The sequence below is a fragment of the Stegastes partitus genome, unplaced genomic scaffold (genome assembly GCF_000690725.1).
Source record: "Stegastes partitus isolate 25-593 unplaced genomic scaffold, Stegastes_partitus-1.0.2 Scaffold270, whole genome shotgun sequence".
NCBI classification, from domain to species: domain Eukaryota; kingdom Metazoa; phylum Chordata; class Actinopteri; family Pomacentridae; genus Stegastes; species Stegastes partitus.
In genome coordinates this window covers 199,118-214,867 of record NW_007578001.1, presented here as the reverse complement: position 1 = coordinate 214,867, position 15,750 = coordinate 199,118, and the positions used below count along the sequence as shown (strand labels likewise).

Here is a 15,750-nt window from a genome sequence, read left to right as displayed (position 1 = left end):
ATTTTGCACATTGTCAGGTGCGTAATTTGCACATTCTTGCACACTTTGAATATTTCTATGACTTTTTATTACTTATTAACCCAAGGATTTGCTGCACTTGCTTTTCATTTTTTATTAACATTTACTGTCTGTTGACCTGCACCACTTGCTTTTTTAAAAATTGTTTTATACTTCTTTAAAGATTTTCTACTTGTTAGTGTTTAATATACCAAAACACCACATCAAATTCCATGTATGTGAAAACCCACTTGGCAATCAAACTGATTCTGATTCTAATTCTATTAAAAGTAGTTTCTGACCACGTGTAGCAGTATAATAAGGATTTCATGTACCGTGCAAAAAAACGTTGCTACAAATGGACACTGTGCAAAACGCTGTCACGCTTATGTACAGAAATAAGACACTGACCAATCTCAGAGATTCCACTTATGTGACAATCAATGGGTAAAGAACAGCTCGTTGATCAGTGGCAATGTTTTACTCACAGTAATTTTCACAACAGCTGGTAGAAATGTTTACAACTTTTCAATCACATTGAGCAAACAGACCAAATAAAGTGCTGTATAACAAAGGATAAAACTCAGTCAACTGCTGAGTACAAATAAAGTACAAATTCATCTTTATCAAATTATGAATCACAGCAGTAAAAATCAATGAAATCTGCAAACATAATGAAAAAAACATTTTTAAAAACGAATAGTGGCATCGTATAGTCAGCAAACAGCAGTGTTACGGTGACAAAAGTTACATCTTTGTTGGACAAATAAGTGTATTTGTTTAATCATTCATACAGGAAATTGTGCTTTTGTCTTCACTGTTAGTGCAAGTGTAATTAGAAATTTATTTAAGAAAGTGTTTGATATTGAAAATATGTTGTTGAACCACAGTGATGCATAGACAGAGTCACATTCTCTGAGAGAGCTGCACACCAACATTTATACAAATGTATACAAATGTGTAAACGTGATGGACTCTCTAAAAGACGTCACATTTACAGTTTGAAATAAGGACAATTCTGCAGCAGCTCAGTTCACACATGAAATGCACATAAAACATTTAGGACATAAAACTCTTTAAAATGTTCATCTCAAATAGTGGAAAAAAAATCCCTGCAGGTTCCCTTAAGCCCTGTGTTCCCCTGAGGTCAATTTAAAGATGCTGTATGTGGCGTATGAAATATATTGTGTGACCACCGCAGTCGCTTTATTAAATGGCTTTGTTTCTCCACCTAATGGTGAAAATTTGAATTTAAAAAAGGCTCAAGTATGTATCCCAACTTTTGTTTTTTTGTTTTTTTTCTTTTTCTTCAGTCAGAGGTTTTTTGCTAGAGTGGCATCGTGCCACATCTGTGTAGGAGTGCGCCATGTGTTTTTATTTTGTCGAGCGCAGCAACATTTGCGCCTGCAATCTATTAAAGTTGTACCGCACATGTGCCATCCTCTCAGGTGAATTTCATCTGGGCCCGTGGGATGTGGTTCATGATTATGTGGTTTCTGGAAACAGAGACATTAACAGCGGTCAGGAGCAGGCCACCACGGTCAGATGAACCAGTCATGTAAGTCATGCACGTGCACACATGGGCATGCGGGTATAAATAGCTCTAGCTGATGCATGTTTATAGTTGTCATTGCTTTGTGCTACTTACTCAAAGACATCAGAGTCCTTCATTCTCCTGTAGTATTTGGCTAGTTTGATGGAAAAGATGATGCTGGGGATGAAGAATATCATGCACCAACCCAGACTGAACCAGAATGCATTCTGGGGAGAAGAAAGATAGATGAGTTGCTCCGTACGTGTGCAACACATGAGACTGAGGCAAATTTCCATATAAGGACATGAATTGTATGTTGTCGTACTGCATCTTGTGATATCGTACTGTGTTGTATTACCATAAGAATATAATGCAGAACTCATACAAATAAAAATGAAATGAATGGCCTAAAAAGTAAGGCAATTTGTTTCATACTGTATCGCATCGTATCATATATTACAGTATTGTAGCGCATCGTATAGTAGCGTAGTATAGCATATCGTATCGTTTTTTTACTGTATTGTATCATACTGTAGCGTACAGTAACGTAGCATATCGTATCTTACTGTACCGTAGCGTTTTGCATTACATCGTATCCTACTGTATCATATCATAGCATATCGTTTCATAGCGTATCGTATCATAGCGTATCGTATCTTACTGTATCGTATCATAGCATATAGTATCACAGCGTATCCTATCTTATTGTATCATATTGCATTGTATCTTATTCTATTGTATCCAACTGTATCGTATTGTAGCATATCGTATCTTACTGTATTGTATCGCACTGTATCGTATCGTTGCATATAGTATTGTAGCATATCATACCATGGCGTATCGTATCTTGTTATATTGTATCTTACTGTATTGTATCGTGTCGTATCGGATTGTATCGTATCTTACTGTATTGTAGCATTTTATATCATAGCGTAGCTTATCGCATCATATCTTATTCCTCTGTATTGTATCGTATCATAGCAGATCATACCAGTATTAATCGAATCGTATTGTATCTTACTGTATCGTAGCATTTCGTGTTGCATTGTGTTGTATCTTAATGTATCGCGTCATATTGTAGCGTAGCATATCGTATTGTATTGTATCATATTGTATCTTACTGTATTGTATCATATCGCATGAATACAATGCAGAACTCATACAAATATAAACAAAATGAACAAACTACATAGAACCACAATTTAGAGCAAAACAAAATGTGCTTATTTATCTAACTAGTCACTACTCTACAGACTTTATTGTGTTCGTCAAAAAAGATGCTGTAGATAACAAACATGATAAAGCAGGCCAGAGTAAACCAGAGTTCATTCTAAAGAGGTGGAAGACGATTGATAATGAATCGTGACATATTTTGTAAATATGGGGCAGAAGTGATAAAAATATAAACAAAATGAATGTCCTAAAAAGGAAAACAACTTGACAAGTAAATTTCGAAAATTTCCCAATCTAGTCACGACTTTCCAGACGTATTTGGGGAAAAGAAATCAAACAGCTAGAATTGTATGTTGAACTTAGAAACGCTGATCCTCACCAGGGACTCCACCATGTATGCGCAGAGAATGGTCTCAGCAGAGTCCACAGCTCTCGCCACCGGCTCACAACGGCCCACCTCCTGTGTGATCTGAGGAGGAAGACACAGATCAGTAACAGTGCAAAAGAAAGCTGAACTCCTGTGTGCACAAATACGGGGCATTTATTGGAACAAATATTAGAACAGACTTTACCGTGAGGTTGGCCCAGTCAGCATAAGTAATGAAGTACTCCAGCTGACAGTCTAAAAACTGTCTGCTCTCCTGGGATTGAGAAAGAGAGAGAGAGGGGGGAAAAAAAAGAAAATAAATTCCTCACATTTTCTTAGTGCTTTACAGTGGGAAGTCATGAGGAATCAATGGAACGCCTAACCATCTTGGAATTCTGGTTAAATCCACTGAAGTGACCCATACATAACTGCAGTGACATTATGATTCGACAAGGCAAAAAAAAAAGTGTATGTCTATTCAAAGTGCTTTACCTAATGCATTACAACAAACAAACATATTCATCTGTGTTTTTCTATGTTATCATTTAGTCATTGTGTTGACTTTGCATCCAAACCTTCTACAACTTGGTGACACGTTCTTTTGTTACAAAGAATATAGGCATTAAGTCACTCAGTGATCATAACCTCGAGCAGCAAATATGTATCTATAAAAAATAAAAATAGCTCACAACAAAAGCATTATTGAACATGCTGTCTGAGGAAGTTGCATCTTGTTGTTGATTTTTGTTGTCATTAGTAATGAATGGGAGCTTGTAGCTAAGTGGATGTAACGCTAAAATATTACCAGTTCCCAAAAATACACAGCAACATCAGCCTTATCCTGTAATTTGAAGGTGACTGATGATGACGTTAACAATGTCAAGGTGTAAGTGCAAGGTAGGTAATTAAAGTTGTTGTTAAAGGCAGTGATTTAAAGGTGTTTAAATGCAGGACAAGTTTGTTTGTTCCACTTGGTTGCAGCACTCTGCATGTTTTTCTTTTTTCATTTTCTTTTACATCCTCCTCTATGACACTACTTTAAAATAAAGCTAGACTTTAGATATAAAATCCACCCTGTGGTACAAAAACAAAATCGGACACCAAATGCAACCCATGCCCTGCGGACGTGGAACCAACAGGAACGTTGTTTTCACTATAAGCAGCAGATCCGTGACACCTCCCTCTCGCCCCCACTGACTAAATGACTGACCCACCTCAGGCATTAACAGCCCACATGGACTTTTTCTTCAAACTCATGTGACTCATGGCTCTACTCACGGTCTTGACGATCTGTGTCGTATTTGTGTTGAGGAAGTCTTGTGCTGCTCCCACTTTGCTCAACACCTCCCCCACTGTTCCCTGGAAGAGGCAGAGAGGAAAGAATGAGCCACAGAAAAACAAAAAAAAAAGAGAATAAGGAGAATGATCTCTGTTCCAGGCAATTCCAGGTGTCAGTCAGTGCACTCACATTGATTTTTTCTGCAGTGGATTGAAGAATCTTGATGGTTGAATTCAGGTTTTCCTGAGAGTAAAAGCAGTAAATGTGTCTTTTTAAATTTGGATGGAATGTCAGCATGGGAAAAATGAAAAATATGGAAGATAAGGAGAGATGGCAAGAAAGATGGGACAAGCACTCACCAGTTGTGGGATGATGGTTGTTTCTATGTCAGCTTGGATCTGCCTCAGAACTCTGGCATCATTCTGGAGACCTGTTTGAATTTCAGCGTTTGTCTAGTAAAAGGCCAAAACACAAACAACGTTGCGGTGATCAGCTGCAGAGTAAAACATTAACAAGGGACTTTGTGTGTTATCTTCAAGTCTCGTGACTCACTTGATCAGCAGCAAGCATATCGAGCTTGTCTGCTGTTGAGTTCAGATTGATGCTGGAAATGTTGTTCATCTAAAAGAGAGGAGCAAAGATCACCGGATTGCAAATACGTGTTACTTACTGATGCGTATAGTCACAGAAGAATGAGGCCTACCTGCTGTGTGACAGCGGTGGTGTCGAAATCTTCGGCCTTTGTAGAGAAGCTGCTGAGTTTGTTTTTAACCTCAGCACTCAGAAGAGTGATTGACGACAAAGTGATATTGGTATTTTCAAACTGTTGGTGGATCTGCTCCGTGTACTGTTTGAGACAAAAAAATTTATTAGACCACCACCCAGTGTAAGGTTTAGACCACAGCTGCTCCAAATTAACAGCATTGGTAATTACCAAATCATTTTTTATGTGTCTGTAATGGTTAATACACCAGTATTAGAAGCTCTTTAACTGAAACAACATTTTTAATGATAAAATATAGTTGTTATTGTTATATATGGATCTTCCAATTTACTGTTTTACAAAATAAAAAAATCCCAGAAAGTATAGTAAAGCACATTATTGTTTCTTGATTAAGATGTCAAATTATAGTTATTTACTGGCAATCCTAAACAGAAAGAAATGTTTTAGTGACTTCTCAGAGAAGCCCAGTGGCTCAAATTCCTCGTCAGACAAGTGGTCTAATACATTTGTTAAGCACTGTATATGATCTTTTTTTTTTATTAGGTGAGAAAACTATTTCTGCTAAATTCACTTTAAGTTTCTGTTGGTTTGGATTTGCTTTATTTCAAACAGTTTAAAGGGAGGCATGTGCACTCACTTTAGATACGTTGAGCAGTTCTTCAAGGTTTACAACCTCATACAAGTGGAGTGTTGTCCACAGAGGCTGGTTTTCTTCACAGTCTCTGTTAAAAAAATTTTTAAAAAATCCCATCAAATATAACTGAATCTAACATTTCTGTACAGCTCCTGATCACAGATATAGATTTAAATTGATTTCTATATCTCATTAGGGGAAAAAATGTGCAAAAAACAAATTTTTGGAGTCAAGAGGTAATGGATGTCATGAAAGAGCAAGAGAAACAAAACTATATGTAGTATGTGTATACATGCATTTGTTCTTGTATGAGAGGTAAGCTAGTAATACATACTTGTAGACGTCAGAGATGTTGATGTCAGTTTTCAGTCCCAACGTTGGACCTAATTCCAACCCTGGATATAAGCCTGGAGTGTCAAGAAACTGTGGACAGAGAAAACACAACATCTGTAACATCTCTGTACGCCCTGTCAATGCATACACCTGAACTCGACTGTGCATCACTACCTTTAGCAGTTGTCCGTCGCTCCAGGACTGACAGATAAGAGTGTAACTGTTTCCACCCACAAAGAACAGCACCAGCACCACGATCATTAACAGCCAGGAGAAGAGGAAGCTGATACCTGCACCCCTGCAACCACATCCAGGTAAAACGATTTAGACAGTTTCCCTTCTGGAAATAAAAACCAGCATAAGATTGCAGCACTCACATCATGAGGAAGGTGCCTCCACAGTCCGCCGTACAGGAGCGCTTCGTGGGGTCTGCTTTGGGCGACAGACCCATAGGGCCCAGGATGAGACCCAGAAGGTTGCATACGACCACCAGGAGAATCAAACAGCACAGAGCCACACCTACGGCCCACCTGGAGAAGGATGAACGCACAATCAGTGATTTGTGATTTAGTTTTTTTTTCTTCCACTGATTATTCGTACTTTTCGGGCTTTTTACCTGATGTCCTCGGCTTTTTCAACATGTGGCATGGCTCCGTTGATATCCGACTGCAGCTGGTTTAGATTCTCCTTCACATCTGTCAGACCAGACAAAGGGATGTCGCTGGTAACCTGGGAGATCTGTGTTTTTATGTCATCCAGCAGCTGCTTGCTTCCTAAAACACACACAGGTAAACATATAACCCTCAATTTTCACCGTGCTGTCAAGAATTCCCTCATAGTAAGTGTATATACCAAAATTTGAACTAAAGATCTATTTAGAATGTCTAAATCACATTATTGAATGTAAATAAAAAATACACATAAAACATGGCCTGTACAGTTTCAAGATTCCCTAAAACCACCATTTCCCTTGATTTTACCCAGACTGGTAGATCTAAAATCCACCTCAATGGTAAAATTTAACCCAAAACAGCCTCAATGTACAAAAATTTTTATCACCTGTACCAAAGTATACTTAAGTATATTTTCTTGTATTTTGGGTCACTTTAGGAAAAGCCATCAAATGTAAGGCTAGAAGAATGATGTTTAGGGTGTTTTTACTGCTGTCAAATGTCAAAGTGGGTCGAAGTTGACCCCTAAGTCTATGTATGCACATCTTTTAAAAATCCATTTACAGACTTGACTTGCAAACTGTGACGACAAAGGTATCGTTTACTCACTTTGAACGACATCCTTGGTTTCATTGGTTACCCTTTGGGGGATGCTTTGGAAATAGTCCTCCACCTGAGATATCATGAAAAAAAGTTTTTAAATGTACCACTGTTTTTTTTTTTCACATTACAAAAATTCAATACTGCCTCCGTCTTTCTGTTATCCTTTCTATGACAAAGTAGCTTTGTTGCTGCCAGCCAGAGATTGATCTATTTTTACTTACATTGAAGCTAAACAACACAGCCTCAGTGAAGCAAAAATCTGCTGCAATCCATTCTCCACATTTAATTACATTATCTTTTTCGCTTAACCAGCCTACCTTATCTGTCTACTTATTGATATGTTAACAAGACTGGCATTATATGAGAAAGACTGATGATTTTGTAATTATGTTTTCATTTGGCAGAAGTCACTGACCTCATCGATTTGGGATTGGAGATCAGCTTTGATGACTTCATCCACTGCAGACTGAAACTCATTCAAACTGGGAATCTGTGGAGAAGAATCCGACACACAGCGGCTGTTAAGTGATCACAGGCCTCAAACCGTCAGTAGGGGGCAGCAAACTGCAGCAAAACAAACAACTGTAAGTTTTCTCTGATGTTGTCAAACAGCCACCAAGTTGAATGAGGAGAATTCAAAGAATAATAATGAATGCTTTAGTCAGTGCGGCTTTCTTGCCGCCATGATGGAGAGTATAAATTATACGGTACATTCCCTTAAAAACTGATGAAGAGAGGAGATGAAAAGGAAGGAGAGGAGACCAGAGGAGGGAAGAAGAAAGGGAGGAGATGAAAGGAAAGGAGGTGGAGAGCAGAGGAGAGGAGACTCTGAATGTGTCAGAGTTGGAGAAGCGTAGGAGGAGCAGAGAGGAGCAGATGGGAGGAGGACAAATCAGCTGTTCAGACAAAGCCAAAAATGAAGAGCTATTATCATGTGTCACACTGCCCCAGCCTGCGTCAGACGTAGTTTGATTACATAAATCATTCTTCCTGTTTCTTCGTAAAAACGTCTGATTCATAGCGCTGAACAGTCAAACCTGCCCCCTCTTTTGCTCAGTACACTTCAAATGGCAAGAGTGGATGTTCTGACCCACCTGGGTGTTTTCGTCATTCAGCCGTTTGAGAACCAATTTATCAGAGTAATTCATCTTTTGTATTGTGTTTTACAATTTACTACTTACAGAAACGGTGGTGTCCACTGTCAGTTTCTGCAACTCCGGCCTCAGTTTGTCACACTGAATACACTCTGGCTTGGATAAAGTCTGATCGATGTGATTTCTCACAGCTGTGACATTAGCCTGGATGAGGTCCATGCTGGACTGCAGCTGGTCCAGGGATGAGTTCAGGTTGTTGAGTTGAACGCTGGTGTTTACAGTCTCTGCTCATTCAGATGGAGAACACACACATATTAGTAAAAAAAACTAACACTCACTTGACTTCATCCATTTATTACCTTTTTAATACCATAAATGCTTTGTTGCTTTGAACTCAAAAGCTAAGCGACAATGAACGACAGGATAGTTTGTTTCAGGAGACACTACCCAGATGCTGTCAGCAAAGCCTCACAAATATTTTCCATATTTCTCTGCTAAGCCTGCTCTGTATTACTCTTAGAGCGGATAGGCTGTGTTAAGAAATCTTAGTAAATGGTGTGTCAGCACTTAATTTGTCATATTGGAAACTACTGCAGTCCAGCAAAAAGCAATACTGGAAGCCTCCACATGGAATTACAAAACACTTGAGGTCGTTCACACTTAACCTTTGCATGGGAGCATAACTCAAAAACTAAGAATACTCTGGGCTGGCGGTTTATTCTACTTAGACTGAAGTACATTTGTTTGAATGTATTTACTGTGCGTTAATTTTGTCTCAAGGATTTCAGTGATAAGATCCTGGATGTTTTGGGGTTTTTTTGTAGACAGAATCTGACAAAATAGTTCCCTAAACACAGGAATGTGTACAGGCTCAGTTTTATCTAAAGTGTTTTGATATAGATGCTGTCTATGAAGATGGGGGCTGTCCCAACAATTACCAGATTATGGAACTGTTATAGAAAAACTGTCTCAGGAAGCCTATGTGACAGATTATAATGCTTTACAAATTTGGAGGCTTTGTAACCCCAAGTACTGGCAGATCAGGTGAACCGGGGTAATATGCCCTACAAGGTATGAATGGGCGGAAAGCAAAAGAAGGTGGTGTTAGGGTTTGTTGATGGAATATTTTGACTGTACAAAATTAGCCTCTGTGCTGTTTTATATATATGTATATATATACACACACACATTTTTCTTTATTGTTTACGTGGCAGTTTTATGGAGGTGTTTGTCTGAACAAATAAATTACTTTTTTGTAATATGTAAAAGTGCAACGTTAGGACTTTCAAGAGAGGAAGCCTTCCCTGCTGAATTTCCTGCTGCTTCAGACTGATCGTCTCAGGTGATTTCGACATTGTTGTGTAAGGAATTTTAATATGTGATGATAATAATATAACAATATAATAATAAAATGACTATAAAGTTATATAAAAGTCATAACCTTTATCATAGGCTCATGTATTCCACATGAATTGACGATCATCAAACCGCGCTTAGAAAATATTTCTTTATGTGGTATCTAACATTTATGTAAGATTTTGACATTGTTATGTAAGGAATTTCAATATGTAGTGATAATAAAAAAAAAACAATATAATAATAAAATGACTATAAAGTTATATAAAAGTCATAACTTTTATCATAGGCTCATGTATTCCACATGAATTGACGATCATCAAACCGCGCTTAGAAAATATTTCTTTATGTGGTATCTAACATTTATGTAAGAGCAACATCAATTTGAAACTAAAGGTAATCATATTTAGGTGTAACAAGTCTGTATGAATCAAAATCATTCATGAGGTCAGATGAATTATGTTTCTACTTGTGTGTGTCTGTATGTCCCTCCTCTCCTTTTTTGTTATGTAATAACTTGTGAAAACAGCTGATCCCAACAAAACCTTTTAGACTATTAACGACTTAACTCAAGACTTCCCAGTGTCAGGGCTAAGAAGCTACACAGGGAAACTGCGCAGCGCCCGCAGGAGCAGGAGTCGCCTACAAGATTAGTGATCTTGTCAAATATGTACACAAGCATTTACATGTTCACTCTGGAGCATGACGCAGCATGCAGGTTACCATACCATGGTCCAGAAGTTTAACCGACTGCAGCGCTGGGTCCAGGGTTCCTCTGAATCGCCCTTGGATCTCTTTTCCCAACAGAGGTCCTATGGCTACAGAAGAATCAGTGCGAGAGAATTAAATGGGAGTGGTCGGGTTGAACTAAAGTGGCGCCTATGTTTTGCATAATTACTTCCCTGTTCTTACCTTGGAGGTTTTCTGTGACCTCGTCTACAGTCCTGTAGCTCTCATTCACCACACTGTCAACTTGCTGAATGAAGGTTGAGGAAAAACAAACTATTTCAAAGTGTGTACATAAGATATGAGATCCAACATGCAGCGAGACTGATTACATGAGCTAATCGTACATTGCAGCTCTGGCAAATGAAGAACAACAAACAGAGGACACTCTTGTCTTTACCGGCAACCTTTTCCCACTCTCTTGTATCTTGAGATAAGTATATTGACACAGCAGAATACAGGGCTGCTCTTTAATCAGACTGGACTGACTGGAGAATTCGGAGTCTGTTTGCATCTCACACAAAAGCTGTCCACTCACAGCAGATTGATGGCAGGAGTGCAGGACTTAATGTGACTGATGCTAAACATTAATGAGAATATTTACGGTTTTAACATCAAAGCTGCAATTAGAGACAATGCTGCCACAATGAGGTCAACGACCTTTGACCTTTGTATGTTTCCATGCTTCAATCAACAAGAAGTTTTCTCTTGCCTGAGGCACAATTGTGAGGAAGGTGTTGATGTTGGATATCGCGTTGCTGAGCTCCACTGGGCTTTGGTCCACGCTCACTTTGAGGGCCTCGTTACTTCTGAACATGCAGATGTTCCCAGCACTAAAAAAAGAACAACAACATTCATACACACACACACACACATATATGTATAGACACTTTCTATTATATAGACACATATATACAGACACAATTAAATGTGTGCCATGAACTGAATGTCGATCTGAGTGAGACGCACATGGGCAGTGAGCCATTCACATTCAAGCTGTCGCCTTTCAGTGCTAATTTCAGATAACACGCCATCATTACGCTGTTCAAAAACAAGAACACAAGAGCGCGCGCACACACACTCACAGGATAATGATGGTGGTGACGAATGCACTCCAGTAAAGAGTTCTTCTGCGACAGTGAATGGCGGATGTCTGCTTCTGGTACATCTTCCCACCACAGTTGCCACAGCAGCGACAGCAGGCCAGGAAGAACCCAACTATGGGCATCAGAACGATGTACAAGGCGCCGATGGCTATACACACCAGAAAACCCACTTCATACACCAGGGTCTAAACACAAAAAAATACACACACATGCATACAAATTACACATATCGCAACTAAAATGACACAAATATTACTTCCTAGGCCAAGATGGTAGCACTGCAGCAGATTTTTGTGGCCTGTTGTGACGTCAAACATCAGTGAGACATCTCTGAACAGTAGTTTTATTTTACTCTGGTTTCGGTCCACAGTCACAGTCGATGAAAGAGGCTCAGTCCCTCCAGTGGACTGTGATATATGCACACAAGGAAGCTTTCATGTTAAACATTCTCAGATTACCAGCTGGAGGGGCTCTGTGGAGGGTGTGTCTGTTTTTAACACACAAACCTTCCATATATGTACATAAGTTCATTTCAACACCCACCAACATATAAAACTAATGGACGTTCACTTACTTCTTTGATTATTTCTTGATCTGACACCGCTTCATTAAAGCTCCGGATGAATTTCAGGATTAAATCTATAGAGAAATGGAAGAGAAAAACAAAATGTGGCTCAAGAAGGCATGGGAACACATTTTTCTAAAGGACAGGAGTTGCTTTTGCTACTTTGTGTTCTTGGTCTCTGTCCTAGTCATTCATGTACAAAAGCTGGGACAACGTGTCTTGTTCCTTGTACAAACATTTCAATCTTTGGCTATTGTAAAAGTGGAAATCTGACACCTCCATCTCCTGGATAATAAGAAACCAGGACAGCTTTCTGGCAAGATTTACAACGAAAAAAATACACAAAGCCAGTAGTTGATGGTTCCACTGAACCCTGTTGTTGTAGAAATTATATTAAAAAAAAAAAAGACAAGTTGTTCAGGCATTTTTCTAGCCTCACCACCTGTCCGTGACGCATCAGATAACAGCCTGCCTTTAATGTTCTGTATATTTGCATTTTACCTCCTTGCTTTGCATTTCCTCTTTCTTTCACGTTTACATTTATTCAGCTATGACATCAGTGTTAATGGCTTGTTTTGAAGAAAATCTCACAGTTCGGCTTCAATCTACTTCCCTCGTTATATTACCACAGAGAGATAAAAGATTCTGTGTTTGAACTCTTGTTGACACCTACATAAAAAGTTGACATAAAAGGTTTTGCAACCTCTTTGTGCGTCATTCAGTGCCTATTGCCTGAAATCAGCTCATAAAATCTATATTCAGTTGACTAGATCCAATGACTGTCCCTGAGTTTACAATGAGATTGAACTGGTCAAAGGTCGCAAGGGTTTTTTTTTTTCTTCTTTTGTTTTCTTTTCTGAAATCAATACTGAGTAGGAAGTAATATGTGAAATAGAGAAGGGTATATGGAGCAGTTGCAACACATGACAGCATCAGACAAAAGAGCACAGGTGGGACACAAGTCAGAGTCAGGAAACGCTGGCTGGAAACCAATAAAAAGGCCATAAACGTCAATGGCTTACTGGGTGAAATGTAAGAATCTCCATTAACTGACTGATTAACCAGATTCGTCATCTTTTCTGTTTTGGCGTGACAGACCAAGTGGTGTCTCAACTTTGGACCCGTAGGGAAATCTAACCCAGCACAGAGCGTAAAAACCAAAGGATTTTAATGTGATTTAAATTGCACCTGTGAGCTGTCAGCAGGAAATGGGACAAGGTATTATGCATCAGAGCATCACAGCAGAGACTCAAGACAACTTTTGAGTGATGATACTGACCTGCAGGAAAGGGGTTAGGCTGGATTGTGTGGAGGAAAGACTGGACCAGAGGGGCCATAAAGCCCACTCCGGTGTCCTCCTTCGCCGTCTCCTCATACTCAGGCTGGCTGAGGTTCTGCGGGGCCGCGGCTCCCTGACACGCCGCCTGCGGAGGGACGGATTGGGCCGAGCCGAGCCCCATCAGCAGCAGCAGCATCACTCCCACGACATCCCTGAACGCTGCGGCGCCGCCCTGCCGCCTCCAGACCCTCATATTCTCACATAACCCCATGTTTGGGAAAAAGACTCGGCAGGAGAAAGCTGGCTTATAGATTCATCAACTTATGGCACCAGCTCTGTCATGATGCATCTGGAAACAAGACAAAGAACACCGAACACAATGGTACACTCATATAAGGCATGAGAATTAGAGATTGGAGATGAAACTCACTGGAACCCACAGACTGAGTCACACAGAAAGAGGTCGCAGCGCGGTTCGTTGCAGCATGGTGACTGGGTAAAAAAAAAAAAATGTAAAAAAAGAACTGTTGCTATTTTTGCAGAAGAACTGCAACAATGGCCTTTAGTAAATGGGAAATCTAAATGTTAAGCCAACGCCTGTTCAGTCATTTTTTGAGAGGAACCGTGCCCTTTAAGCGCCTGTTTCATACCATACTTATCTTAAGACTTTATGTCATGGAGTATAGGAAGTGCTGACATTTAAAAGTTAGAGGAAAAGTTTGGAAAAATTCGATGACTCATAAAAGATTCAAATAACCTGTCTGTGCCGTGTTAATAGTGTAAACGCACAGATAAGCTGTAACTGCCTCAGACACCTGCATCACCTCTGTTTATCCCAAACCATGCTCGTCTGTGAGAACTGTCGACTATAAAACATTCATCAGGGAGAAGCCATCTTTTACCTACAATAAACTGAAGGGTAATATTTGAACAACTGTAAGCTTCTAAGGTGCAGCTCTCGTAAGCAAATAACTTCACCGCCAACTAACTGAAGACATCTACTTCTTTTAAAGCCCCAAGCAGTCTGCCTGTGTTTGTCGGTGTCCTATGAAGACACTGTTGTGAACCAAACACACAGCAGTTTGAGGATTTTTCGTTTCCACGAGACTCTGAAAAGCAGCTGCTCATTTCCCAGGCACTATCTGAGGTGAGAACGTGAGCGAGAAGGTGAAAAAGTGAGATCAAAGTGAGAAAAGAAGCAACAGAAACACAGAGGAAAACAGGGTCTCTTTTCAGTCAGCTCACCTTTCTTGGCCAGACACGGGAGGACAGTCACGCTGCTCTGGTCCCCAGTAATTCAGCGAGGGGCGCTTGACTCTTAGTCCTGAAGAAGAAATCTGATATGCTCTGCTCCTGTTGTCAACTTGACTGTGTGCTGGCCTGCAGAACACTGGCACTGAGAAGAGAGGGAGGGAGAAAGCGGATCGGAGGAGGGAGGAAGGGAGGGTCTTAAAGAGAGAAATAGGGAGAGAGAGGGAGGGTGTGACATGTAGGAGTAAGAGATGAAGTAAATAAATGACAGGGTTACCATCAGCAGGATGGGATTTACTTATTTTGTTTCCTGGATCCTGGAAGTCTTCAAGGTGAACAGAGAGAGGTTTGTCCAAGTTAGTGTGCCGGTAACAGTTAGGGAAGTAGGTAGGAAAATACGCAGATGGTTTTGCTTCGTGGAGGAACAAAGATGAGCAAAATAAACTCAAATGTTTTTAAAAAAGAGTGAAAATAAGGAAGTTATTATCTTGATAATAAAAAAAAATGTCCTTGCTGGCTAAAAACGCAATTTCCAGTCATGCAAACTGGCTCCACGTAAATCCATGTAAATCTGCAGTGGTGTGGTGTCCAGATGACAAACAGCCCCAACATGCAGGACAAGATAGCTGGGAAGGAATCACTGGGGAAAGGGAGTTGTGAGAACATGTGAAAACAGTTAAAGGTTGCCAAGAAATTCTCAAAAATATGTCATCTTACTAGCATATTACTGGCAACAGCTGATAGATGATATTTTCCTCGCGTTATCAGCCTGTCAGGGACAATGATATACAGTGTAACCTTGCAGCTGAGCAAGGCAGGACAAGAATATAATCATTGTTTCACAGACTGAATATTAAATTATTTTTTGGGAGAACAACCAATTGTGCGTCTATAACCTACTTCTTTTCTTTGACAGGTCAGACGAAACCATGACTATTCTTTCACCCCAGTCTACGAGGTCTGGTTTGTGAAGTTGGTCCACAAGCTGCAGGGAAGTATAATCCTACAAAGAAACTCTAGAAGTCTGGACTCTGTTATAGAGAAGAAAGAAAACACTT

General features: G+C 39.8%; 1 protein-coding gene across 1 annotated transcript; it reads right to left on the bottom strand.

Moving 5' to 3' along the window:
- Positions 1–459: 459 nt before the first annotated feature.
- prom2 (prominin 2) lies at positions 460–14,829 on the bottom strand. Its single transcript, XM_008282405.1, has 24 exons — positions 14,687–14,829; positions 13,442–13,790; positions 12,172–12,236; positions 11,577–11,782; positions 11,204–11,324; positions 10,678–10,741; positions 10,494–10,583; positions 8,497–8,693; positions 7,731–7,805; positions 7,322–7,385; positions 6,658–6,814; positions 6,419–6,571; positions 6,216–6,339; positions 6,043–6,131; positions 5,712–5,796; positions 5,054–5,197; positions 4,903–4,971; positions 4,710–4,802; positions 4,540–4,593; positions 4,350–4,430; positions 3,277–3,345; positions 3,084–3,173; positions 1,646–1,758; positions 460–1,493 (listed from the first exon to the last, which is right to left on the bottom strand). Exons 2-24 carry the CDS (start codon positions 13,710–13,712, stop codon positions 1,442–1,444), a joined length of 2,526 nt encoding a protein of 841 aa, XP_008280627.1. The 5' UTR covers positions 13,713–13,790; positions 14,687–14,829; the 3' UTR covers positions 460–1,441.
- Positions 14,830–15,750: the final 921 nt, after the last annotated feature.

Bases quoted from the DNA above. Each gene is read 5' to 3' on its own strand.
- prom2 (XM_008282405.1), bottom strand. From the start codon at position 13,712: ATGGGGTTATGTGAGAATATGAGGGTCTGGAGGCGGCAGGGCGGCGCC. The intron at 7,806-8,496 runs GTAAGTAGTAAA...TCTTCTCCACAG, and splicing joins CAGTGGACACCACCGTTTCT to ATTCCCAGTTTGAATGAGTT. The intron at 6,340-6,418 runs GTGAGTGCTGCA...ATGTGGTTGCAG, and splicing joins GGAGGCACCTTCCTCATGAT to GGGTGCAGGTATCAGCTTCC.